Source organism: Pituophis catenifer, unplaced genomic scaffold, assembly GCF_029215685.1.
Source record: "Pituophis catenifer annectens isolate HBS135680 unplaced genomic scaffold, rPitCat1.0.hap2 SCAF_2, whole genome shotgun sequence".
Classification (NCBI taxonomy): domain Eukaryota; kingdom Metazoa; phylum Chordata; class Lepidosauria; order Squamata; family Colubridae; genus Pituophis; species Pituophis catenifer.
Window position 1 is genome coordinate 139,724,792 of NW_027256882.1, and position 27,805 is coordinate 139,752,596.

At 43.4% G+C, this 27,805-nt stretch overlaps 1 protein-coding gene across 1 annotated transcript; it reads right to left on the reverse strand.

The window, feature by feature from the left end:
- Positions 1-3,053: 3,053 nt before the first annotated feature.
- AATK (apoptosis associated tyrosine kinase) lies at positions 3,054-27,805 on the reverse strand. The gene is made up of 12 exons (XM_070934711.1): positions 27,766-27,805; positions 23,333-23,412; positions 22,104-22,222; positions 20,605-20,692; positions 19,728-19,861; positions 16,079-16,163; positions 14,562-14,683; positions 13,089-13,238; positions 8,180-11,117; positions 6,425-6,587; positions 4,285-4,518; positions 3,054-3,116 (listed from the first exon to the last, which is right to left on the reverse strand). The coding sequence occupies exons 1-12, from the start codon at positions 27,788-27,790 to the stop codon at positions 3,088-3,090; spliced, it is 4,167 nt and encodes a 1,388-aa protein (XP_070790812.1). The 5' UTR covers positions 27,791-27,805; the 3' UTR covers positions 3,054-3,087.

A 27,805-nucleotide genomic window follows, 5' to 3' on the forward strand; every position in this document is an offset into this window, starting at 1 on the left:
TATCTGTTTCTCATTCAGCCTGTCCTAACTAACCCAGGTTCCAGTCTTTGAATACTCAATAGAATTATATACCACCATTTTGGTTTGCAGAAAAAGATGGAGTGTGGATGGGAAATGTAGACCACCAGATTCCATTTCCAGATGATGCCAATGTCCTTGGCACCCAATGAGGAGGAAAGGGAGAGTTCCACTAAACCTGTGTCATGGCATACATCTCAGCTGCTCCCAAATTGATTTGTGATAGTGAAGTATTTTGAAAGTGCATTCAGCCAGAGGCCAATAAATGACACCTTCTCTAGAAAACATCTATAGTTCGCACACATTTCTTTCCAAAGCCATTGGTCAGAAGGACTTGCTTGGATTGAAATTTTGGAATGGGCACAGTTCAACCTATCTCTCTTTTGATGTTAGTGGGCAAAATGCAGACAGCAAAGTATACAAAGGTTCCCTTCAGCTCTCCCTGGCTTCTGGGTTCAGTAGCTGCTGGTGTAGGTCAACATGGCTCCGGTGTTGCCTCCTTCTCAAGTTGGCATCAAAATTAAACCAACCCTTAAACAAAAAAACAAAAAAAAGGGGGGGGGGGAACCAATAAGGAACAGGAATGCTGTCTCTAAATCCAGCTCCATACTGGAGCCTGGCACTCGTTTTCTCAGGGACTCTGGTTCAAAAAAAGCAAGTAAGAGTGCCCTAAACCCACAAGCAGACTGTTGTGTTCTGATCATGCTAAGGAAATATATGATAGTCCAAGGAAGGACAAGTATTATTCATTTGGGTTCACCAGCCAGCAGCAGGAGAAATGAGGCAGTGGGGCATCTGTGTTGCCCATGGTAGGCTTCAGAAGTAGTGGAGGAAAAGGCATATAGGTCTCCACCACCCAAAGGAGGCTGTGAACAGATTCTGGTGACCTTTGAACCTCTTTGAACAAAGAAAACAGAACTCACAAAAGGGTCTTAGCAAGAAACGTCAGACATAGAAAGCATTCGGACTCTGGGGGAAGAAAACATAACTGGCTGAAAACATGCAGCATCTTAAAGATGTCTTGCTAAGTTTACACTTAGAACTGCACCTTATGAAACACTTCTCCAGCTGGCTGGAACTGATGTGGGTAGCGGTGGCAGGAGAAAGTAAGCCAAAACAATCTGGCTGTCACTATCACCTAAATTCTGCCTAATAGAGGGATGATGAATCATTGCCTCACATGTGGCTATGTCTATGTAAACCATGAAAATGAAAGCTGTGCTCATGAACCAGGATGGGCATCAGTACCAGTGCCAAGCTTGCCACCTGTAGTCACAACATACTCCAAACTGGAAGCACAATGAAGCACAACACACAAACATTCTGCAGCTCTGTAGGGTCTCCTATGTGTTTCCTCTGACTCTGTGAGGAAATGGCCCAGTAACTACCAGCTGCCTTTTGCTCTTGTCTCTTTACCCCCCCCTCCAATTTCCAAATCCAATGATTGGTCTATAGTCCCCATGAGCCACAACTCCTAAGTGCAACATGCCTCTGACTTGTTTTCCATTTTACCCCCCCAGTCCAAATTGCACAATTATCCTAAACCTTGAACTAATCAAAATCTAACAAATAATCCCAAAACTATTACTTTCCTTCTCCCCCAGCTGTCCCCCCCCCCACCCTTGCCCAAGATGCCTTGATAAAAGTTAACTCTTTACATCTCTTTGGCAACAATAACTTAAATCTGCCACTCTGTTAGGGCAGGTGATACAGTAATGGGTAAACTTTGTACAAAAATAGTTTCAATGGCAGTTTGATCTGCTTTTGCTATGCATCTGCCGGGCATTTCTTTCTGCAGCTGAAGGGTGACAAAGGAAGTTTGGAGAAAAACCCACTCCTAAGACTTTGTATTCCTCTCACATTCCCAGCAGGTCACATCATGGCTCTCTGGGAGGCACTCCCTGAATAATGCTGTAGTAGAGAAAGGATGAAGATGGCAGAAAATGGGAAGATAGCATTTGGTAGGTCTCAGCACCACAGACTCTCCCAGCCAGCAAAACATTTAAATAAGTTTGTTTGTTTTTTAATTCCTGTACTCCCATTCCACCTCTTGGGATTCAGGCTGCTCTCTCAAAGCTGAGGAGGAGAAATGGGAAGTGCTGAAGGCCATCCAGACACCATTTCCAGGCTGCTCACATTGATCCTGCCCATAAACAGAAGGCAAAGTCTCCAGTAGGGCTGAGTACCTGGGACCAGACCGTGATTCTCAAAAGGAGGTGGGTGGGGACAATTTTGAGTTCTGCAACCATGATGCAGCTGAGTGACAGGGTCAGTGAAAAACATAAGCAAAAAAAAAAAGGGGGGGGAATGGCTGCTGAGACTAGGAGTCTTCCCTGCTCAAAACATTAAATGTGACCTTCACTTCAGCTGGCTCCCCTACCTGTTTCAGGTGTTTGGCCTACACTTGTCTCTGGCTCTTCTGGTAACTGATTGTGTCTGCTGGACCATCAACTCCACCTGATATTTGGACACAGCACACTGAAGAAAGGACAAGGAGAGCTTGCCCCCTGTGGCAAGACACAAGTACCAGTGCTTGAGGATCCACCTGAAGCATGTTGGAATGGCACAAGGCGCAAGGCTACGTGCTCTCTCAATATCCCCTATGGGGTGTGGAAAGAAGACACGATAAGCTCACAGAACAGGCAGGGGGAGGATGTCTCAGGGCAGTGCCCCAACTGGGGAAGTCAGTGTGGGTCAGAACATCAAGAGGCATGAGCTAGGAATATTACAATGGCTTATGTGGCAATGTTAGCAAAGTCACAGATCTACCCTTTAAATGCTATAGGTTCTATATGTCTATATGTGTCTATTTGTACACAAACACCTTCTTGGGTGTGTGTGCATGCGTACACACACACACACTCATGTTTGCACAACCATCGCAAACCACCTTATGGTAAGGTGGCTCCAGCCCAGCAGCAGTCAAAATCTGTCCAATAAAATCTGAACGAGGCCCTGCAGAGTTCTGCTCCAGCCAGCTCCTGGGCCTCATCCGTGCTCATGTCCCCTGGTGCAGAAACTGTGCCATGGGGGCAAAGTAGGAAGTCCAAAAGGGAGAGATAACCAAGTTCACTCTCTGTTGCCATTTTCACTGTTGCCTAGAAAAGGGAAGAAACTGTTAGAAATTGCAATCACAGAACTAGAGGCCTCAGAGGCCCTTTTCTTAGCTTTCCCAACACATCTGGTCTCCTCCAGATGCCTCAGAACTGCAAGTCACAGTTTGAATTCAGTTCATGACATATGGACAGAAGCTTAATCTGTAAAAGGGATTTACAACTTCCCTTTTGGTCAGATATGTTTTAAGATCTGAGGAAAAATTTATTTCCCAGTTTCCACGGGCAAGTCATCTACCTTCCAAGGATTTGTGCCAGCCTGGCTTCTATCTGAATGAGAAATATTAGGTTTTTTAAGTTCAATTTTTATCCTGCCTTCATTATTTTACAGGTAACTGAAGACAGTTAACATACAGTACCTAATACTCTTTTCTCCTCCTATTTCCTCACAACAACCACTCTGTGAAATGGGTTGGGCTGAGAAGGAGAGACTGGCCCAAGGTCACTCAGCTGGCTTTCATGTTTAGGGTGGGACTAGAACTCAAGTTTCCTGATTTCTAAGGCAGCATTTAACCACGACACCAAACTTGTGGAAAGAGAAACATTGGAAGTATGGAAGAAGGATCCTAAACCTCCTACTGTCATATGAATGAATGACTCTGGATTATGAAAAGGTCAATCTCTATACTCCTGCTAAAAAAGACCATCATAAATCAAGTTCTCTTGAGTCAAGCTTGACTCCTGGTGACTGTGTGGTTATATTTACATTGTTTTCTCAGCAACGGTATGGAAGAGGTTTGCCAATGCCATCTTCTACATTGCTGTTCCTTTCCTTTAATCTAATGCCACAAATATTGCAATGATCTCTTAAAAGTTTGGGAAAACTGAAATAATTTCATATTAATGTGGCCTCAGTAAAATAAATCCTTAAAGTGTGATTCAACCAACGATTAGAAGAGGCCCCTGCCTGGGGCAGGATTCAATGTAATGGATAAAAGTAACCAATTCAGAACAGTTCATGTCCTATCCAGAATTTCAATATTATTTAATATTTAATTTCTTGGCTTTAATAATGAGACCTCCACAATCAGATCACATGAACTCCACAATGCTTGCCCCAAGAACAAGAAACTTCTCGATATTTGGGAGGTTTTCCATTCCTTAGGAAGGTCACTCTCTTCTGCAGTTTTGGAAATGTCAGAACGGACCTTACCTCCTACAGGCTGAACATCTGAATCAGTGACGTGTGTGATGGAGAACCGTGATACTGCAGCAGGTGAGACTGTGAAGCGTGAAAACTGGATGGGCAGCACTTGCTTCTGAGCAGATACTAGTGTGGGTGACAGTCTGTGGAGACTGTCCTCAGGTGCCTCTGAGGTCAATGAGGACAGGACAGGTGATTTCACGGGTATGAGGGAAAAGTCATCATCCCATCCAAAGCCACCACCTGAAATGGAAAGGATAGGTATAGGAAAGAGGAAGAGGCTGATGTGAAGGCTACTCCCTTTGTCCACTCTCTACAACAAACTTTCCCAAAGTCCAACAGGATTTCCTCTATCAGACTGCAATGTGACACCTTCCAGGCATGTTGGATTTTGGCCAGGCTGCCTAGAAGTTTAAACACAACTCATTTGGAAGGCTTGAGGCTGAAAAAGAAATAATCGCTCTGCAATATATAACAATAGCACTTAGCAATAGGACTTAGACTTATATACCGCTTCACAGTACTTTACAGCCCTCTCTAAGCGGTTTACAGAGTCAGCATATTGCCCCCAACAATTGGGTCCTCATTTTACCCACCTCGGAAGGATGGAAGTCTGAGTAAACCTTAAGCCTGGTGGGATCTGAACTGCCAAATTGCAGGCAGCTGGCAATCCGCAGAAGTAGCCTGCAGTACTGCACTCTTAACGACTGCACCAGCGAAGTTAGAGTGCAGTAATATATGTAATCCTTGACTTACAATCACTTGTTTAGTGACTGTTTGAAGTTACAACGGCATTGAAAAAAGTGACTTATGACCATTTTTCACACTTACGACCTCTGCAGCATCCGAACACATGGTCGTGTGTTCAAAATTCAGATGCTTGGCAACTGGTTCATATTTATGATGGTTGCAGTGTCCCAAGATCAGGTGGTCACTTTTTGGAACCTTCTGACAAGCAAAGTCAATGGGGAAGCCAAATTCACTTAACAACTCTGTTACTAACTTAAAAACTGCACTGATTCACTTAACAACTGAGGCAAGAAAGGTAGTAAAAGGTAGTACAGCAAAACTCAGCAACTGTCCTGCTTAGCAATGGAAATTTTGGGCTCAATTGTGGTCATAAATAGAGGTTTACCTGTACCTTACTACAGCGTCATTCTCTATGATCTTATGATGGCCATCACACGCTGTTCAGTGAGCTGCTTTTAGCAACCAAATTTACAAGCTGGAAATTCCTACTCATAAATTAGTTTGTAATAAGAGAAAACTAAAAAAGTCTTCTTGATCCCAAGACAAATATAGAATCTGAAATATAGCAGACATTGAGAGAGATCAGGTATATCACTGACCAGCAGTCACTATGCTGGCCTGCAAAACTTTTATGAGTCCAGATTCCTTCTGATATTTTTTTCCAAGACAGATGGAATTTTTGGAAATGGAACCAAGTTGTCTGAATCTGCAGGATTCTTCTGAGAAAATACACATATGGAAGAAGCTGCAACAAACTCCACATGCAGGACATACAGACAGTCCTTGACTTACGACCGTAATGGAGCCTGCCTATCATAATAGTAGTAAGTTGTGATGGTTGTAAAATAGGTCGGTCATGTGATTGACCCCATTTTATGACCTTTTTTTGCAGCACATAAGTGGCCTCCATGGTCGTTAAGCAAACACTGCTGTTGTTAAGGAAACCAATGCCTTGCTATGGTACGATTTTGCCCCAAACTAGAAATGACAGGTTTTGGCAAAATCATCGTAAAATTCAATCACATGACTGTGGATGCTGCAAATGGCCGTAAATGCGGCCATGTTGCTAAGCGCCCAAAGTTTAGTCATGTGACTGCAGGGGAGGTGACCCTCAGCACTCTGAATCCATGTTGTAAGAGTAGGTCCATCGTAACTTTGGTTGTAAGATGAGGACTACCTGTGTTAAGTTTTGATGTGAAACTCATTAGTTTAGTCAAAATAGGTACATGCATTCTGCTAATCCAAACAGATCAAATTCAGTTCTAATCTTAACTATCTATGGAAGATAAAGTAATTAATCCTGCTAAGAAAAAAGGCAAAATGAGCTGAGTTCAAGAGAGTGTAAACAGAGTGATGAGGGTGTAACATGATGGGCCTCAATTCCTCATTCGATCCATACTTGTATTCTCTTCAGAGGAGCTCCCTTCTGAGGTGCTGTTGGGTGTATTTATCTCATCTGCTAAGCCTGAGGAAGCTTTGCTCTCCACCTGCCCAGGTGGCGTTGGCGAAGCTTCTGTCACTCCTGGGAAAGGCTGCTCTGCAAGTTCCTTTGTGGGACTTTCCTGCATATAAAACATGCAATGGATACAATTAGTTCACAACCTGAGGGAGGAAAAACTGTACTCTGCTATTATCCAGGACACCCTATGACACGGGTCTCCAACCTTGGCCACTTTAAGCCTGGAGGACTTCAACTCCCAGAATTCCCCAGCCAGCAAAGCTGCAAAGCTGGCTGGGGAATTCTGGGAGTTGAAGTCCTCCAGGCTTAAAGTGGCCAAGGTTGGAGACCCCTGTGCTATGAAAACCCGAAAGTTACTTATTTAGTACCTTCAGCATCCGAGAAGCTGTAACCATAACAACCTCCTCCCTCTTTCATGGCTCATTTCTATGTTAATTAAAAATGTGAGGTCTAACTTTAAGATTTAGCTGGAACATGTAGTTTGTTTTAGTGTTCATCCAGATTGTGTAGAACTACTTAATCCAGGTTGCAAAATTCCAGACAGCCACTGACAGCCAAGTGTTAGAGTTTTCTGTATCTCTACCATATTCTGCTATCTTTTACTCAGAATAACCAAGCTTCATCTGAGTACTATCTTGTTTCCCCTCAAAATAAGACATCCCCTGATAATAAACCCAACCGGGCTTTTGAGCACATCGCAATAAGGCCAAGCGCTTATTTCAGGGTTCAAAAAAAATGTAAGATGGGGTCTTATTTTTGGGGAAACATGGTAGATAGCAGCATATTGCAGAGATACAGGAAACTCCATCACAGCCCAGTTCTGCTAGCCCTGTTTATAGTCATGCCCTCCCAACCTTTGCTCATCTAGGAAGACCTAAATCAAGTTTGCATGGGTGATGAGATTTGTATTCCAATTCATCATGAGGGCAGGAGGTTGGTATTGTTATGGCTAAGATTACAGAATATTACAATCAGAAGCCAGTAAGCAATTAGTTGAAGTAGGTAGAATAATCAGATGCACACTGCAAAGATCCAGTTGACCACAAAGAAATTTAGAAAGATCTGGATTTTGCAGTCCAGATATAGTAGCCATAAAGTATAAAGAACCTGGTATCTTCTAGGTGCTTTGGATACCCATTAACCCTCCCCAGCTTTGCAATGGCAAAAAAGTATAATTTAAAAGCTCTAGGACAGGGGTGTCAAACTCAAGGCCCAGGGGCCAGATCTGGGCCACAGGGTGCTTAGATCTGGCCCATGAGCCCACCCTGGAAACAGTGAAGCACCGGCCCACGGTGCCTTTGCCAGTGAAAACAGAGCTCAGGAGGGCCACGGCCTACCTGGGCTCCGTTTTTGGCTGCAACAGCCTCCTACAGCCCTTTGCCAACAAAAATGGAGCTCGGGGAGGCCGTACACAGCCTCCCCAAGCTCCATTTTTGCTGGCAGAGGGCAGCCTTGATGGGTGATATTGAGCTGGCCACACCCACCCTGACCACGCCCCCTGCCCTCCAAGGTCAAACATAACTCTGATGCAGCCCTCAATGATATCGAGTTTGACACCGCTGCTCTAGGAGGAATCAGGTTGCATATTTTGGCCTTGTGATATGACGATATTTAGCACAGGATGCACTCTGTTCCCTGAGTCCTTTTCTAAGTTACTTAGAACTCTGTCTCTTCAACCCCTCCCCAACAAGTTACCTGGTCAAAGAGGTAGACAGTAACATCTTCGGTGAAGGAAACAGCTTTCTTCTTACGCTCAAGGTCATCACAAAATGTCTCCACCACTAGGCTGGGCATCTTAAGCAGACTGCGCAGGTTACGGGCACTGTGGCTCTCAGCCACTACAATGGGCACAGCAGGTGATTCCTCCTCACTTTCCTCACTCTGGTCCTGAATGTTGTAGCACCGCAGCTCCTCATCTGACTCATCACTGTCCTCAGTGTCATCTTCTTCCTCTTCAGGATCAGTGGGGCTACATGAGAGCTGGGATGGTACCACTGACAATTTGAGCGAGAGACCAAGGTTGCTCTGAAGTTCCTTGGGAGGGCCAGTTGCCTGTCGTTCCTCAGGTTGTTCAGTGTTCTTTGTCACATTCTCCTGTCCTGAATCCTTTACCTCATTTTCTTCACCACCTATGGTGGGTTCCTCTAGATTGATGACCACAGGAGACAAGACAAAAGATCTGGTGGTGGGGGCTGGTGTCTGGGATTGCACAACAATCCCATTATTCTTATCCTGAAATAGGTTTGAATCCAACTTATCAACAGTTGCTTCATTCACCAACAGTTCCTGTGACAAGTTAATATCTCTGTCTTTCCCCATGTCCTGGTCCTCCGTTCCTGGAGAGATGCAACCCACACAGTCTTCATGTGGACAAATGGGCTCAGGACCAGCTGGCAGAGGCTCATCTGTCCTGCCAATTGGTTCAAAGTTTTCCTTCAGTTCTTCAGTGTGTGACTGAGAGACTTCTGGTTCATGTTCCTCAGAAGCATCACTGTCCTCTTCTCCATCCTCCCGAGTGCCACCTTCAGTATCATAGTCAGAGAAATATGCAGAGTCACGGTAAGGATTCTTCTCATTTAAGGCCTGCAGCTCAGCAGTAAAAGAATCAGAAAGACTCTGCTCTTTGACTTGATCATCCTTATCATCTTCAGATGTTCCCAGTTTATCAGAACCTTCAGATTCTCGTGACTCATGAGGTTCCCTGAGGACAAATTCAGGTGACTCATAGTTCTCTGTATCATAGCCACTATCCAGAGCCTTAGGCTGGCTTGAGGATATATAAGCTATGGGACTGAAGGTGTCACATGAGCTGGTGGTAGAGGGGATATCCAATGAATCTAGTGAATCTGGGGTCCCTACTTGCTTCTGTAAGGTTTTGAAAGTGGGGATTATATCTTGCTGCTCAAGACAGTCAACTGGGAAGTCAATAAAAACTCCAGATGTAAGATCAGTTGAGTCCTCATCACTGGCGTCATCCAAGTCAGGGAAACTGGTACTGGAAACAGTCTTGTCTGGTGTTCTATCTTGTTCACTACTGGTGTTCTTGCCACTTTCTATATTGATCTCCTGTGGCAACTTAGGTGAGCATCCAGTGGAGGTCTCTTCCATAGGGTCTTCTATGTTTGACACCTCAGCTATTGATTCATCCAGCAGAGTTGGATCTATAGCCTCCATGCTGCTGGCAACTTCTTCCTTGGAAGATAAGGGTGATGGTGTTGACGACAGACCCATCAAAACATCTTCCCCCAATGGTGGGGTGGTGGCTTCTGGGCTCTCCACTCTGCTGTCTATCACGGGATCTGTAGAGCTTTCTATGCCAGGCAATGTAGCAGCACTTTCAACTGAGTCATTTTCTTCTGCAGGAAAATCGCTGTCTGGACATGGGGAGCCTATATGGGATGATGATGTCATGTGTTCCCCACCTAGCAGAGCTGCTCGCAGATCTTTGATCCCTAATGTTGGCTCATCCCGTGGCACTGTGTCCAGTGGCTGTGCCATTAGTCCCTGGAAGGTGATCATATGTCGGTAGCACCAGCTATCTTTGGCAAGGGGTTCACATGATGGCAGTAGGTGATCGTTATCATTTTTGACTGAGATGTCAGATGTCCAAGGCTTGCCTGAAGAGGGAGATTCGGAGTTTTCATTTCTTTCGCTCCTAGGACTATCACTCAAGCACTCCTCCTCTGCCACTTCTAAAATGACTGAATCTGATAGAGCCTCCTTACAGGTGTAATTTACTGATGGTGACACACCAAGTGGATCAGCAAAAATGCTTTTCTGCAAAGCTAGACCAGGCCACTCAGAAGCACTGGGATCCTTGAGTAGGTATTCCTCAGCACTGTCCTTCAGGGAGTCCTCATAGTATGGGGCCTCTTTACTGTCTTGTTCTCCATAGGAGTAATAGTCAGAGGGTTCCCAGTGGCTTTCAGGGTGTGCTGATTGACCCAGGAGGGGTTCCATGGTGAGTGAGATGGTGGGACTATTGTTGGATTCATAGTGGTCCTCCTTGGTTTGCCAGCGTGAAGAATGGCTGAACTCAGGGCTGTAGGAACACACGGTATAATCAAGGTCATTCCCACTGCCTTCAGATGCCACCTCTTCAATGCGAATATAGTACTCACTGTTCAGAGAAGGGCTATGGGCACTCAGCACAGGGACCACCCCCGGTGTGTGCAAACCAGGGCATCCCTGCATTTTACATTCATAGCAAGAGGGGGACACCCCCAGGCTGAGGTGCCCACCTCCACTGCTGCTGCTCGCCGAATAGTAAAGCTCATGATAGCGTGCAGCCCCACCAGGGCTCATGGCTGAGGCTGGGAGATGTTCAGCTTTCCCTTGGTCCCATTTGTATTCAAAGTTGAGGCCATGGCTTGTCTCCATCACAGTGAGAACATCGTCACCATCACTGGAGAAATGCTCCAGAAGAGGGAAGGAGGAAAGCTCCAAACCCATGTGGTTAGAGCCAGAGCCTGAACCGCCGGTGCCTCCGGGTTTCATGGAATTCCAGCGCCTCTCAAACTCCTCCTCCACTTCGGAAGCCCCCTTGGCACAGAGGTAGGAGAGCAAAAGGTGCACCTCCTCTGCGGTGGGGCGCTGCTCTGGCTGAAGCCAGCAAAACTGCATAACCTCATACCTGTGAATAGCAAGAAGAAAGCAGCCGTGAGCCAAAGGTCCTTTGCTGTCAGGAAAGTGGCTATTCTGCACCCCACAAAGAGCTTATCCTCCCCCATTAGTGCATAATTCATTACATAAGGTATCTGTTTGTATGGAGTTAGTCCTCTCTTCTCAACACTATTATTCCATCTCCAAAAATACACTTTAAGACAAGCTGCTGTCTTATATAATAATGACTGCTTCATGTAAAAAAAAAGAAAAATGGCCTGGATAAGGGGGGGTGGGGGGAAGGTCAGAGAAAACAGCATCCGAAGAAAACAAGGCTTTTTCTGATAGGATTTGCTTCCCAGCTCCAATCAACATCCTGGCCCCATCCACACTGCAAAAATCTTCAGCAAAGCTTAACATGGTGGTCCAGATATGGCCTAGACAAAATATTATTCTGGGCTAGATACCATGCTTCCATAGAAGCAGCTTGGGACTATCTCAGCCTTTTTAGCAGTTGGGCTACCCTACTGACTCATATTCAAGACATCTAGCTCCTTCTCATCATATGCACTTCTGTACTCCTTAGGCAAGCACAGCTAATGCTCGATTTACGACTGTTAACTGAGCCCAGAATTATGATCGTCATTAAAGGGATCACTACATGACTGCCATCAATTTTACAGCCATTTTTGCCATGATCCTAACAGTAAGAACAATTAATCTGTGGGCCGGCTTGCCTTCTTCAGAAGTAGTGGATGCTCCATCACTGGAGGCTTTTAAGAAGAGACTGGATAGCCATTTGTCTGAAATGGTAGAAGGTTTCCTGCTTGAGCAGAAGGTTGGACTAGAAGACCTTCAAGGTTCCTTCCAATTCTGTTATTCTTATTTTTAAGCAAACACGGCAGTATTAAGTGAACACCATGGTCATTAACTGAGTCCCTTTTCCCCAATGGGCTTTTTTTTTTTTTTTGCCAGACCCTGGAAGTAAACATTGGAAAGCAGCCCCAAACACAAAAAATCACAGTCACATGACTATGACATAAATCCAAGCCAGTTGCCCAGCTCACAAAATGCAATCACGTGACCTTCAAAAGTGGGTCATATGCTAGCAAATGATGTACTGTATGTAAGAAGTAAAAAAGAAGAAATATATTGTTTATTGTAAAATGCATTAGCAGACGCAATATGAAATGAAGATTGGTTTAAATGTGAAAATAACTGAAATTAAGATATAAAATAGAAAGGCTAGTAAATGAGGAAAATAATTAATGGATGTTGGAATAAGAAATTAGGAGCTAAGGAAAATAAGAGGTGGAAGGTTAATTAAGTTAAAAGGTTTTGATGTAAAAATGGAATGAGTTGAAATACATTGTTAATAATTTAAAAAATGTGATGGGGACTTTGAAAAATATAGTTAATAAGTGGGCGGGGGAAATCGGGGTTGCACAGATACCATTGTGGAAAATATTGAATTGAAAATGAATACAACAATGGAAAGAGAATGGAAGGAGGAGCAGAGGGAAGAAGGAGAAGAGAGGAAGGAGAGAGAGGAATAGAAGAAAGGGAAAAGGAGAGGAAGAAAGGGAGGGGAAATAAGAGTAGGAGAGAAGGTTAGAAAGCGAGCAAGGAATAGAGGGGAGGAAGGAAGGGGAAGTAGAGAAGGAGTAGGAGAGGAGGAAAGAGGAAAGTAGGAAGGGATAGAAGAAGGGAAAAGCGGGTCATATGTAGTTCTGAGTCCGTCCATTGTAACTTCAGTCACTAAGTGATCAGTTGTTAAACAAGGACTACCTTTATCTGTCCATCCATCTTTCATTCATTCAATAGCACAAGAGTTAACACATTAACCATCAAACATGATATTTGCTTATTCAAATATGATGAATACCTACATGTTCAAGTAGGTTGAACACCTACTCAAGAAGAAGTTCTCCTTCCCTCCACCATCTTTGCCCCTATATATTTCAATCACTTTAAAAACCCTTGTCCCCACCTAGTTACTCACCAGCGATCAGATAGTGAGAGCGGAAGCTGTGGTTTGGGAAGTTTAAGCTGCTGCTCTTTGATAGCGTAAGTGAGGACTTGCCGATCGGAATAATGGCAGTAGGGCTGGCCACCCAACTCAAACAGCTCCCAGATAGTCACACCCAAAGACCTGCCAAGAGAGGAAAAATGAAAAACAAAAAAACAAAACAAAACCACTATAGCCAGAATACAAGATCGATACACAAGATCACATTCTTTGATGTCAGAGCAGTCTCTCTTAGTTACTGAAATATTCAGGTGCTTCTAGTTGAGAAGACAATATTATACCATGTTTTTTCCCTCTATGGACAGAAGTCTTAGGAGCAAATGAAAAGGGTGCATGTCAAAGCAGGGGGAGAAAGCTGGATTTTCCAGATAACTCTGTGACAGAGGCAAAACAATTGCCTTAAAGAAACTTTTACCTAGAAGCATCCTTTGTAATTCACCATCAAGAGAGAGGGGGGTGGGAATCTAGACATGGAAAACAGAAACGAAACCTATTTATAGGAAAAATTCCAGTAACACTGTGAAACAGAGTCACTCCAGTGGTGGTATTTACCCGTTTCTATCTGGTTTGGGCAAACCGGTAGCGGAGGCTGCAGGAGGCTCCGCCCATCCGCCAGGACCTAATCACATCCCATTTATCCACGTTTTTGACGCTCTGCGCATGTGTGGAAGGCCCTGTGCATGCGTGGCGGCGGCGCACACATTCACATTTGCGAACCGGTAACGAAGGTAAGGGAATACCACCCCTGAGTCACTCCAGTGGTGCACATGAACACACCGCTCAGTAGTCCTATCACTAACTTCTAGCTACAATAACCAAGATCCTAAGTCTTGCAAAAACTGTTAGGTCAATTCCATACTGCAAAGGCTGTCATTTAAAACGCTGTCCTACTTTCTTAATGAGCAAGAAGATGCACTGGGGAAGGGGGAGGGGAGATTCTCTTTTATATAACTCAGCCCTAAACGATAAAAACAAGCACCACAATTTGGAATTTAGCACATAAATAAACAGACAATCAGTAAAGTTTAAATACAATTAATATTAGGTGCTTCAATAAGATTACTTTTACTACAGCAGTTGCATTTTCAACATTATCTATTTATTATTATTTATTTAATTTGTATCCCACTTTTGTTATTTTTAAAAATAACTCATCAGGGTGACAAACATATCCAACACACCTTATTCCTCCTATTTTCCCCACAACAACAACAACAACAACCCCGTGAGGTGGGTTGGACTGAGAGAGAGTGACTAGCCCAAAGTCACCCAACTGGCTTCCATGGCTAAGGTGGGACTAGAACTCATGACCTCCCGCTTTCTAGCCTCATGCCTTAACCACTAGACCAACCTGGCTCTCTAACTCTGTTTGTCTTAAAAGCTTTGGAGCCAGTACTCTCTTTCCAGGCCAAGTGGATTTCATTCACCAACCCAGATTTTTCTCACCAGATGTTGCTAGTCTTAGTCTGGTCGACGATCAGCAGGTTGCCGTGGACTTCATCAATCAATTCGGGGGCTACCCAGCGTAATGGAACCCATAGTTGGTCGGTGGTCACAAAGTAGTCATCCTGCCGGGCATGCAGGGCCAAAGGGAGAGCACATCAAACAAACCAGCATCAACAACAACACCTGCCCCCTCATTCCTGGTCCTAAGTCAGAGCTGCCAAACCCTTTTGCCCGAGAAAATTATGGTTGGCACTACTGAACATCTCCATCAATTGCTTCTAGCCAAGGGTGAAATCCAATTTTTTTTACTACCGGTTCCGTGGGCGTGGCTTGGTGGGCATGGTGTGGCTTGGTGGGCATGGTGTGGCTTGGTGGGAGTGACAGGGGAAGGATACTGCAAAATCTCCATTCCCACCCCACTCCTGGGAGAAGGGATATTGCAAAATCTCCATTCCCTCCCCACTCCTGGGGGAAGGATATTGCAAAATCCCCATTCCCTCCCCACTCCTGGGGGAAGGATATTGCAAAATTTCCATTCCCTCCCCACTCTGGGACCAGCCAGAGGTGGAATTTGCCGGTTCTCTGCACTGCTCAAAATTTCCACTACCGGTTCTCCAGAACCTGTCAGAACTGCTGGATTTCACTCCTGCTTCTAACCCTTTTCACCTCTCCAACTCAGTCATTTGGCCCTTGTTTATTAATTTTTATTTTATTACTAGTCTGCCTTGTAGAATACACTGAATCTTCCCAAAGCATCTTATGGAATAAACAAACAATATCTATACAATTTAATAAAAGTTATGAGGGTAAAGCAAACCCCATCCCCCCCCCAAAAAAACCTCCCCTAAAAACACGACTTAAGGGAAGATCATAGAAAACAGGTAAGTCTTTTAAACGATAGTGATGGGGATTCCTGAACTTCATTTGTCAGGATCATTCAAGAGATATGTGTCTATATGTCCAGAAAGGTCTTTTCTCTTGCAGCTGCCAATATGATTGCTCCTAAGGCTCAGGCCAATAAGAAAAGCCTTCTTTGCAGTCTTTAAGTATTAGCAAGTGGGTGCAGGTGCTTCATTAAGTTAGAGGGCTTAGGTTTTAAGGGTTTTTTTAAAAAAAAAATATTACAAAGAGCACATTAAATGCAGCTTGGAAATGCACTGGCAGATTCACCTCATTTCCAACAATGCTGGCCCAGCCATCTTTTGCATCAGCTTAAATTTTTGAGCCACCTTTAAAGGCTGCCACATATAAAATATGAATGAGAAAAACGTATTCACAATGTATATATGCATAAGATCCTGTGTGTGAATGTGCATTAGCTTCTGATATTCCTTGGTGTATTATGTCCTGTATTTGTCTCTTACCCATTTTCCCCTCCTTCCTCTCTCAACCATCCCTGAAAGAGAACTGCTTTCATTGTCAGCCTTTCAAGTCCTCTCCGAACCCTGCCAATAGCAAGTGCTCTCACTCCCTCTCCCGACCCCCCCACCAGCTCCCTGCCCCCCAAACACACTTACTTTGTATTTGCAGTGAGAAAGGCCATAGTCACCGATTTTGACAGTAAGGTCAGCTGTGAGTAAGCAGTTCCGCAAGGCCAAGTCACTAGACAAAAGAAATATCCAACAGAGTTTATCCATGAAGCATCAAAGGGCCATTATGATGCAGATTAGATTAGCAGCAGAACTCCTAAACTAGGGAGTGGCAACTGTTGTGCAGGGTAGAGCTGCTAATCAGCCTTTATTACTTAGTTTATCAAAGGCAACAAGGAATATCTCTGATTACCCTTAGAAATATATCAAGAAACAAAACCTCAGAAAGAAGCAGAATTGGAAATCCAAGCCACCATACAACAATATACCAACTGGGATAAGTTCTGCTTTCTCTCAGCCGCTCAGCTTGACTTTCTACCAAGATCCTCCTACCATAAAACCATGTGTTTAAAGGGTACATCCTTTTGATTGACAGATGGAAGTAACTGATCACCTGTAGAGTTTTCAAGGCTAGACCTGAGCATGGTCTAGCAACTTTAAGAATGACACAGAAAGCAGATACCAATAATAATGACAGGAACTCACCTCCTGCTCTGCTAATGAGTCTGCACTCTGCAAGATCTAACAAAAACTATGCCACATAAAAGCTCTGCTTCTGATTCCAGTTGTTTTAAAAGAAAACCGCTGCAAATTTATCCACAAACCCTGAATACAGGTAGTCCTCAACGTACAACCACAATTGAGCCCAAAATTTATGTTGCTAAATGAGACATTTGCTAAGTGAGTTTTGCCCCGTTTTATGACCTTTTCCCACCTTTGTTAAGTGAATCACTGCAGTTGTTAAGTTAGTAATACGGGCGCAAAGTAAATCTGGATTCCCCCTTGATTTTGCTTGTCAGAAGGTTGCAAATCATATGACCCCGGGGACACTGCAACCATATGAGTCAGTTGCCAAGCATCTAAATTTTGATCACGTGACTATGGGAATACTACAATGGTTGTAAGTGTGACAAACGGTCATAGGTCACTTTTTTCAGTGCTGTTGTAACTTCAAATGTCCCTGAATGAACTGTTGTAAGCCAAGGACTACCTGTACTGTTCTTTAACATGGGTTGAGGATTCTCAGAGGAGAGATGCTCCCCTGAGTAAGCACACTGACTCTAATTTTTGTGAGCTGAATCACAAAAAGCAGCTGCCCACCTTGATTCTGCTTGGACCCTTACTCTGTCCTCTATCTTAACTACCTCCCTCAAGAGGAAATATCTCCTTGAAACGTGTGGAAAAAGAGGCCTTTTTTGAAAAAAACCAAAGCAACAAACAAACAAAAAAAACAAAAAACAAAGGCAATTTCAGCCTTTCCTTCCTGCTGCTGGCACAGAATTTTCTATCAGTGACTATGATCGTAGTTATACTTAGTCTTCCAACTGCATGAAAGCATGCTACGGGACGTGGTATTGATCACGTTTACTCAACATCTGTTTTTGCATCTTTTGCGATTTCAGAAGAACTGCTGAGCCCCAACCATCACTATAGCTGCCTTCTCTTTTTATTTTAGGAGACATTTTAGTACAGCACAAATGGGCCTGTTTCTCTATGTGGCATTTTAAACATCACTCAATCAAATTTTTATATCCACTGTGAAAGATAATGCCAGTTTTTATAGCTATGTTAAATATGAAGACAGAAAGGAAAGAAGGGTGGGATGGGGGGGGGAGAGGCAGAGAAAGAGAGTAAGAGAAAGAGAAGCATGTCAAAGCTTATCTTCTAGGCACTATTCTCTTCCAGCTCAGTAACCAGAGACATCTATGGCATCCCTTTCTTCTGTCCATAAAAGATGGTCCAGGAGATGGCAAAGCACCCCCTCTTCAACAAAATCACTGATGCTGGAGTCTCTGAGTGCCACTCACTCAGCACCAGGATATTGTTGACGGGGAGGAACGAGTGATAAGAAGAGAGCAGGAACAGCAGAGGTTATCCAGGCTTGTCTAGTTTCTTGCTGGAAGCCAAATGCTGCAACCCGTGTTCCCAGACGAGACCACAGGAAGGGGAAAAGCTGGTTGGAAAGTCAATGTTACAAAGAGCATACCCTGTGCATCCTTGCCTAAGCAAATACAAACTTCAGTTACCACAGTACACAATACATAAAGGCTCAAATTCTCCTTTGGGGCATAACTCCCCCAAGAACCTTGGTTTCTTATTCCTAGCCCCTTGCCAGTTCTTTTTAAGGCAAAGGCTGCATTCAAATAATCAACACATTCAGGAAAAGAAGGTGGAACCATAAAGAAAAAGAGAGTGGGGACAGAATAAAAAAAGACAGGGAACACATTAATATTTAATATGTATGATAAATGAGTAACTGAAGAAAAAATTGGAATTAATGTAGCCAGCCAGATAATTGTAAAAAAATAATAATAATACTAATCCAGAAGGGGGCATGAAAGCCTCAGCAGCAGAACAGAATACCGTACTCTCATATATACTTTTACTATCTTTGTCAAATTTTAAAAAGCCCCGACGGGCAATTTTTAGTGCCAAAATTCTGCAATTTTTAAATGGACACATTTATAGGCATGAAGAAATGCATTTGAAAGCATGAGAACGGTGTAATTAGAAGATAAAATCCAACATATTTCTGAAGATTAACTTTTATAAATGCAATACTTTCCTCGATATCTTATGTTTGTCAGCTTCTATTTTCCAACCCCAATTATTTTAGAGAGCCCGCTTTTCAAATTTCAGCAGGAGATACCATCGTTTCATAGGAAATGGGGTGGGGCATGACACACAGACCATGAATTGCCGATCCGTGCTTTTGAAAATTTGTTTTCAGGAAAAGACATGCCCTTGGATTATCACCACTTCCACTCCTAGTCACCAGGCCTCAGATAATATCATACGAAATATCATCGTCATCATCAATGCTGATATGGAAGGGTCCATAATTCCATGGCAGAAGATGAAGCAGATGAAGTCCTGGAGTCTCCAGGTAAAACTGGAAAAGACTCCTCTCTCAAATCCTACAAAAAGATTAAGTCTTAACCCTAAACTAGTACAGGTAGTCCACGATTTACAACAGTCCATTGAGTGACTGTTCAAAGTTACAACGGCACTGAAAAAAGTGACTTATGACCGTTTTTAACACTTACGAATGTTGCAGCATCCTCATGGTCATGTGATCAAAATTAAAATGCTTGGCAACTGGTTCATATTTATGTCGGCGGCAGTGTAATCCGAGGTAAAGTGTGATCACCTTTTGCACCTTTCTGACAAGCAATGCCAATGGGGAAGACAGATTCTCTTAACAACCATGTTACTAATTCAACAACTGCATTGATTCACTTAACAACGGTGGCAAGAAAGATCGTAAAATGGGCCAAACTCACTTAACAAACGTCTCACTTCCCAATATAAATTTTGGGCTCAATTGTGGTTGTAAGTCAAGGACTACCTGTAGGTCTAAAGATCTATGGGTGTATGGATAGCTACCACAGGATACCTTTGAAAACAGCATTGCTGCTCCTTCCTTATTTGCTAAATTCACTCGAAATCGTTCTCTTTTCTAAGTTCTCCAGCTAACCACCTTCACTCTGTAAATTCTTGAAGAGAACTGTTTTCCATTTTCGTTTCATGCCCTTAACCTAAAAGCATGGCAAGCTCACAAATCTTCTCAACTTACCTATGGACGTAGTTGTTGCGATGAAGATGCAGCAAGCCACAGGATACCTCGCAGGCCATGCGTTGCAATGTCAAAGGATCAGGTGCCAGAGCCTCTGCAGCATGGCAGCTTCGTAGGTAGCCCTTCAGGTCACCCTGTTGGGGTGGCAGTAGCATTACCACAACTGTATCTGCCTAAAGATCTCTTTGTCAGGTGTGCATGGTTGAAGAAGAATAACGGGGAGGGGAGCATTTCTGCAATGTGGTCAAAAAATGAGACCATGATCTCAAGATGGAGGGGTGTTTGAATTCCTAGCCATTTTGGAATTCTGCGTATCTGGGGAGACAGAAGAAAGTCTCTTATTTCGGTTCCATAGGTAAAAGAGGGGCATCTCTCCACCTGTTGTTAACAAGCCAAAGTAGCTCATTGCAGAGAGAATGAAAAAATACACTTCTGTAAACTAGAAACGTACCTGCTGAAGCATTGGTTTCAGATGACTCCAGCAAGAATCCGGAGACAAGACAACTCAACAAAAGGAACAGCTCTTTAACCCAACCACACTTTTATAATTTTCCTGTCCCAAAGTTCGGGGGAAGAGCCTGGTGGCTCAGCAGACTAATAGCATTGTGATTAACACCAGCTGTCTGCAATTACTGTAAGTTCGAATCTCACCAGGCTCAAGGTTGACTCAGCCTTCCATCCTTTCTAAGGTAGGTAAATTGAGGACCCAGTTTGTGGGGGCAATAAGCTGACTTTGTATAAATATACAAAAGTATGAAGGCTATTGCTTAACACATTGTAAGCCGCCCTGCGTCTCCGAAGAAGGGTGGCATATAAATCAAATTAAAAAAAAAAAAAGAGGGAAAATTGTATTTTCCCCTCCATTTAATGGACTTACCAATGGGCAAAATTCCATCACCAGCAGATAGGGGGTCACCTCTGCGCACTGAGCCAAGCACTGCAGGAGATTGGTATGCTGGAGTGCCCTGGGCAGAAAGGTAAAAGGTGCAAGTGAGACTGGAAGGAAACAAGCAAGTGGCAGAGTCTAGAGCCAAATAAGAGAGGGCTTGGGAAAATTTGCAGACCTGGCAGGGGATTTGGTTCGTGATGGGTTGAGGTGCATCAGCATTATAGAATGAGAGAAATCAAAGGGCTAAAGCAGTGAGGGAAAGAGCTAAAGATCAAGCAAGGAGCAGGGCGATCATAGCTAAGAAGCAGTGCACTAGACTTACAGGTGACACCTCAACTAAGTTAGTTGAGAAAGGATTTTCTTTGAAGGTGCTTCTTTTCTTTTTCCAGCAACTTTCACACCAGTTTATATAAGGACAGGGAAGAGTTCCTATGATGCAACCACAAACTGGCACTGAATAAATGGGTCCTAAGCTGTGCCAGCTACCTCAGAAACAATAAGGACTGTTTGTTCATGAGTCAGTAAAGTAATTCATTGCTTCCCCAGCATTGTCCCTCCCCTTATGTGCATCTTGGTCAGATTCTCTGGATCCAACAGTAGATTTCTTTGCTACTCCAGGATTCATACTGAGAGAGAAGATGTAATACTGAGTAAGATTTCTTGACATTTCAGAAGCTAGAACGGGACCAGCCCTACGTAGCCCTTAGTTAGCACCTAGGAAGCACCTGTAGATTTGACTAATAAGTAGAAAGAACCATCCTGAAGAAAGACAACAGCAAACTACATTTTGTAAAACTGCCATAAAAACATCCTGGATGTATCATCAAGAGTGAAGCTCAATTCAAGGATACTTTTATTTTCAATCTTCTCTCTAGCTTTCCTTTAAGGATTACAAACATGTAGATCCTCTCATAACTTCTGAATATCATTTATTTGAGGGGGGGACACCATAAAAGACCCAAATTTTCAAAGTCCTCAAACCTTGCAAGATTTTGATAATCTTAACTTGAAATTTCATAATATATTGGGTAAGAAGGCTGGAATTTGCCAGTTCTCGGAGTAATACAAAAATCTTATATTTGGGTCATTTAATTTTTTAAACTTAACATTTGCATTTTATATAAGCATATGAGTGCTACATTCAGGAAGCTCTGAAGTTCAGCACTCTCTCTTTTACTCCTTTGTCAGTGTCAGACCAAATTACAGACACTCTTAAAGCTGCTTCTTGATACTGATGCTTTGATCTAGAGATATTTTCATCACCATCTCTTATGATCCAGCCTTATTCTGTCAACGTGGGAAAGCTGATAGTTTCCATTCACATAAGCCTTATGTTCCCATATCTCATATACAGATCCTGGCTGGAACAGTAACAGCCACAAATAAAAGAACAATTCCAGCAGTAGTATGCTCACAGGTGCAGCTCCACAGAAATTTTGTCAGAATGCTGCCCGTAGCCTGCTACTTAAAGGCATAAGAAAACCTACCTGTAAGGCTGTGCCTCTTCCAAGAACTGCATTTGATCCTGCACGCTGGCACTGGCCTTAAGCTCCTTCACCACCACTTGAGTACTGCTCAACCCTGCGTTTACCTCACCGAGGAACACCTAAAACGAAAGAGAGAGAGAGATAGGCACCATGGTCTGGGATCTTGCACTTCTGATTTAGGATAATGACTTTATGAGCTAGGGAGAGCCACGATAGTTGTCATATAAAATTGTGTTAATAGAGCAATATCCTCTTAAGTGGTTACCAGAGATCCATCACGAAATTTACTGCAACTTGATAATCCAGCAAGAATAAAGAATTTGCTAACCCTTCTCACCCTCAGTTTTTCACATATGGACATTCTTAAACAATACTGGGAAACTTTCATGCATAAGAGCCATTAAGTCATCCATGGTACCAAGCCAATGTTTTGGTCAGTAGTTTTCCAATGTGTGACTATGAATGTTCCACTAGCAATCACAACCCAAGTTTTCTACAAATTCACAAGTTCACTCAGCAACTACAGTGATTCAGGACAAACTACGTAGTATGAATTTATCTTTATAAGTTAGCCTTAAGTTTTATGTTCCTCATAACAATTTAATTCATGTATTTATTTATTTATTCCACTGGTTTCTATGTCCTACCCACCACCTCCCTGCACACAGATTCTTGTTTACCCTACTCTTAGGCTCCAGGGTCTTAAAGCAACTTTGCTTTCAGTTCTTCAGCTGTCTTTCTGTGGCAATTTAATGGAAAACCAGGTGAACTTTCTATGACACCCAAATAGGAGGCAACAGAAATAAGTACAGGAAAAATCAGTGATGCTGCATGGGGTCAATGGGAAGTGCCAGATCTAATCTAGTAGTTACAGAGTTATCCTTACTTCTGAACCTCTGCCACCCCTCTTTTGGCAATTTCCTCTCACTGAGGTGAACAATAACACCCTTTTGTTCTTTCCACTCAATTGCTCACTTTTATGTACTGGGAGCTAATGCAGAATTGACATTTCGATTTTTAATTCTGTTAATATATATTGTTCCACAGTCTCACTCCTCTGCTGCCAAAAGCACTACTCAAAGGGAGAGCACCTATGCCTAAGAGTAAAATCTATTCTATTCTTTCAACTTGCTAAATTCACTCCCTTTGGCCTTGGCTCTTTCTCTGTGTCCTCTCTTCCTTCCCATCCTTCCTGTGTTAATTGAAGATTGGGGATCAGCCCAGCTTACCTTGCCAAACCATCCATGGCCAATTTCTTTGAGGTATAGCAGACTGTGACGTCCCAGGTCAGTGGATTTGAGCAACTGCACTGTGAAGGAACACATAGAGCAGTCTGAATTTCTGCACCCTCTTTCTGATAAGTTGGTCGCTGTGCCAGCTTGACCCCATGCTGTCTCATTCTAGCTTTCTGCAGAAGAAGAGGCCTGGGACAACAGCTGCATGCAGGTGCAGATACAGGAAAATCCTCAGAGAAAAGTGGAGATATCAAGTTCTGGAACCAGGTTTGTTGCAATTCTTTGCCACATTGGCAGAGTCAAGCTGGGGCGGAAGAATTTTTCTCAAGCTCAGGAAGAAACAAGGAGCTTTCTGCTACAATCAGATGTCTGCCTAAGCTTCCAGGCATTAGAAAGCATCTGTTCAAGGTCTACTCAAGCGGGCTCTCCCATGTCCCAAATGCAGCAATGCCACCCTTCATTCCCTCAGTGCCAGACACCACTGTTCCCATCACACTGAGAAGCAAAGGCTTTATTGTTGTCCCCCCGGCAGCGGTGGCTAGAGCTAAACATTGAATCCATTCTTTATGGGGTCCGTTTGGATCACACAATGCTCTACTGGGCTAAAGAGTGTGGGCAGGGCAGAGCGGAGCCATCGCATGGCTTAGAGGCTCGTCCCTCTGCCTCCTACCCAGTGGGACAAGTCTCAGATTCCTCAGTTGCTTCACATGGGAAGGAATGCAGAGCCCGTGGGATCTGGAATCAAAAAGCCCTTTGTCTCCAATGTAGTGGGGGAGAGAAAACCTTCAGGCAGGACAAGCAGCAGCCTCTGCTGAGGTGAAAAGATCAAGGGCAAAGACCCTATCTGGAACCCTGTCCCGTTGCTATTTGTTTTGCCTGCTCCCCGGCTAGCTAATGGAGGAAGGTGGCTGCACAGGTGCCTGTCCTCCAGGTATATGCAACACAGGGAAGGTGCCCATACAAATTCTCATGTCCCCTAAACCAGAATGCCTTGCCACTCTGAGCCCACAAGATGGCATTGGCAACTCACGCTACAGCATACGTATGTGCGAAACCAGAATAATCTGGAAGATACTAGTTAAGGAGGGAGGGGGAGAGAGGGAGAGGAGAAAATCTGGAATAGCACCTCAAATATGCTGTGCAGCAATAGGTTATAACAGCTTATTGAAGAAAGGACTACCATTACTAGCTCTCCTCTTCTGTTTATATCTGGCACTAAAATGACTAAAGCAAGATTTGGGATCTCTTGCTTTAGGGGCAATGCACAGGATTTCGAAGTAAAAAGGTGAGGAAGGAGGAATACACGGCCTTCACCCTAGGCTATTCAATGGAAATATGCAACCTAGGCAGCAAATACATCCTTAGATGTGAGAAGATGTGTGACAAAGCATGACTTACAGAGGAACGAGAACCAAGCCATTAGGTGCTCTAAACAAATGGTCAGTGGGAAAATATCCTAGAGAAAAATCCTTCTCTCCTCAACTGCTTCCAATGGCAACAAAGCATTGACGTCACAGGATAGAGGTGGGCCTACAGGAACCAAATTCCATGATTAAAAGAGGATTTGATCCACCTCAACATATTCTCTATCAAGCAGCTGCAAGTGGGTTGTGGGGGAATCCTGCCAAGCTCATGTATTCCCTTGACAAAGGTGGGTTGGAAGGTATGAAGCCTGGAGATTTGCAGTACACAAAAAAAGATGTCTAAGGCCAAAAGGATAGAAGGCATCTAAGCAGTCATCTGCAGAACAGAATCTTGGGTGAATAAACCAAGAATGTTGGACACATACCATTATGAGCCTAGTGTAGTCTCACTTTAGCTCATTGCAGGCAATTCTTGTTACATTAGCTATAATTCCCTCTACTGAATTAAGAACTCTGAACTGAGATTGGGGATGTATATAAAACATATAAAGCAATATTTCATGGTAAAAGCTTTCATTTTACACAGAAGGTCTGATTTTCTGGTGAAATGTTCTATGTAACTCAAAAGCTTCCACCTCACCATAGCAGCTATCACCAACCTGGCCACACTCCAAATGTAATGGACTTCAGCTTTCAAGATTTTTGGCCATGGTCATGCAGGCTACAGAATTCTGAGAATTGAAATCCACACATCTGGAGAGCTTTCTGACCAAAGGCGGCTTTATTTCAGCCCCATAGCCTATAGCAGTGATGGCTAACCTTTTTGCCATCACGTGCCAAAAGCAGGGGGAGCGTGGGAAGGTTGCCCATGTGAGTGCCCAGACCCATAATTCAATGCACCCCGCTCCCGCGCACACGACCCCCCTGTGCCCCCCTGCTTTTAGCATGTGATGGCCCAGTGGGCCCGGTAGGCCCGTTTTTCACCCTCCAGAGGCTTTCTAGGAGCCTGGGGAGGGTAAAACCAGCCATCCCCACCCCCCGGAGGTCCTACGGAGACTGGAAACAGCCCATTTCCCAACTTCCAGTAGGACTGAAAAAAATCAGCTGGCCGGAGCACGCATTGCACTGGAGCTGAGCTACGGCAGCGCTCGCGTGCCCACTGATATGGCTCCGTGTGCCACCTGTGGCACCCGTGCCATAGGTTTGCCATCACGGGCCTATAGCAATGAAATATTAAAGTAAAAAGCAGAACATTGAAGAAAAAGTATATTATGTTAATCCAAAACTGACACACCCAACAAAATGAATATGGTGGCCTTAAGGGTATTTTGTAAAGAAAAGACTTCCATTAAAAAAAGGTTTTTAAGCAGACACCTAAAGCACTGGGGTTTGTGAGATCAAAATCTCAAACCCCTTGTAAAACACAATTTTTTTTATGTAGTGATCTTTCTACCTTGTAAAACACAATCTGTGTTTTACAAGGTAGAAAGATCACTACATAAAAAAAATACATAAAGGATACTCAGAGCAAGGCCTTGGATGATGAATAGAGGACATAAGAAGGAATGACATTTTCTATTATTTCAAAGGAATGACATTATCACGTATGATAGAATATACTCCTTAATATTTTGTATGTATTGAAACTATTAAGAATATTGAGCAGAAACTGATTATTTGTTAAAACTAACTCTAAAGATAGGTGGGGATATTCTTATTGTCTTTTTTGCTCTTTTCCATTCTCCTTAGCAACACAGGGAGTCAAGGCTGATGGTGGAGGAGGGGGAAGAAGGAGGAGGAGGAAGAGGAGGAGGAGGAGGAGGAGGGGGAGAAGGTAGAAGAAGAAGAAGACTGTGAACAAGCTTGTACTCTCTAAAAGTATCTGAGTTACATTCCCAGGATGTCCAGGCAATCTCCAAGACCTCTGTGAATTTAGTCCCCATACAAATGGCATATTTATCTATTTATTTCTATGCAGCTCTTAATAGTTCAGAGGAGCTAATACCATAGTGCCATTACTATCATTTCCCCCCCTCCATCCCACTGTTTGATGCCAACTTTTTTTATGAAAGGATATGTATCATTACTGAAGGAACATATTAAGAATGTGCAGTGGGATAACTATGCAGATCTTTGGTAGAAGAAAAAAAAAAGAGGAGTCCTAATAGCATTTTAAAGTCTAAAATTTTTATTATGAGAGAAATACTTGGTAAGGTGAACTCTACGCTACAAAAGTTTGTATCTTTAAAATGGTGTTAGTATTCCAAGTCTTAGAGCACTTAGAGCTGATTGGGTGCAAAAATGCTGTCCTCCCACTTTTTTTAAGATCAACTTGAATCTGAATGTGTAATGGGCTGTGAGAATAACTTTGAGGAAGAGGAGAAAGACAAGAGAACAGCCAAGACAACAATGAGATAAGAGAAATCTGAACCCAGAGCAGAAATGGAATTAGAGAAAACATCTCGGACTGGACCCTCTCTTGTTCTCTTTGGGAGAAGGCAGGGAAGGGGAGGCACATTCAAAGTTGCAAGTTCTGTTACTGTGACCCTATAACAAAAATAGTTTTAATATTCATGACTCCGCCATTCACGTTTGGCCTATCTCAAAGGGATGGCCGCATTACATTTTGTTAAAGTGGCTATTTGTATGTGCACTTCCTCTTCTTCAGGGTTATTCTCACAGTTCATTACAGCATAATAACAATAATTAAAGGGAGTATTTCTTCCGATAGTTGTGGGAAATTGGGCTCCTTGTTTCTTTTCGGAAGCACAAAATCTAGGTGATAATTCCAAGACTGTCAGCAACAGAAGAATTCAAAGTTTTACTGTCTCCCTTTCCCAAACAGATGCTATCCAAGTGTTACTTCTCTCTTAAATGGGTATCTCCGGATTTGTGGGACTTGCTGAACACCTTGACCAGGGATTCGGGAACCATGGGAATTGTAGCCTTACACATCTGGACAGCATAAATTTGTCAATGCATGTCAAAGCATGCAAATCACTGCTGCAACTATCCACAGAAAAAAATGTTTAATGAAGTAAACTTAATGCTTCACTAGATTACCTGAGCGCCCAGGTTGCCTAGACATTGGCAAAGATACTTC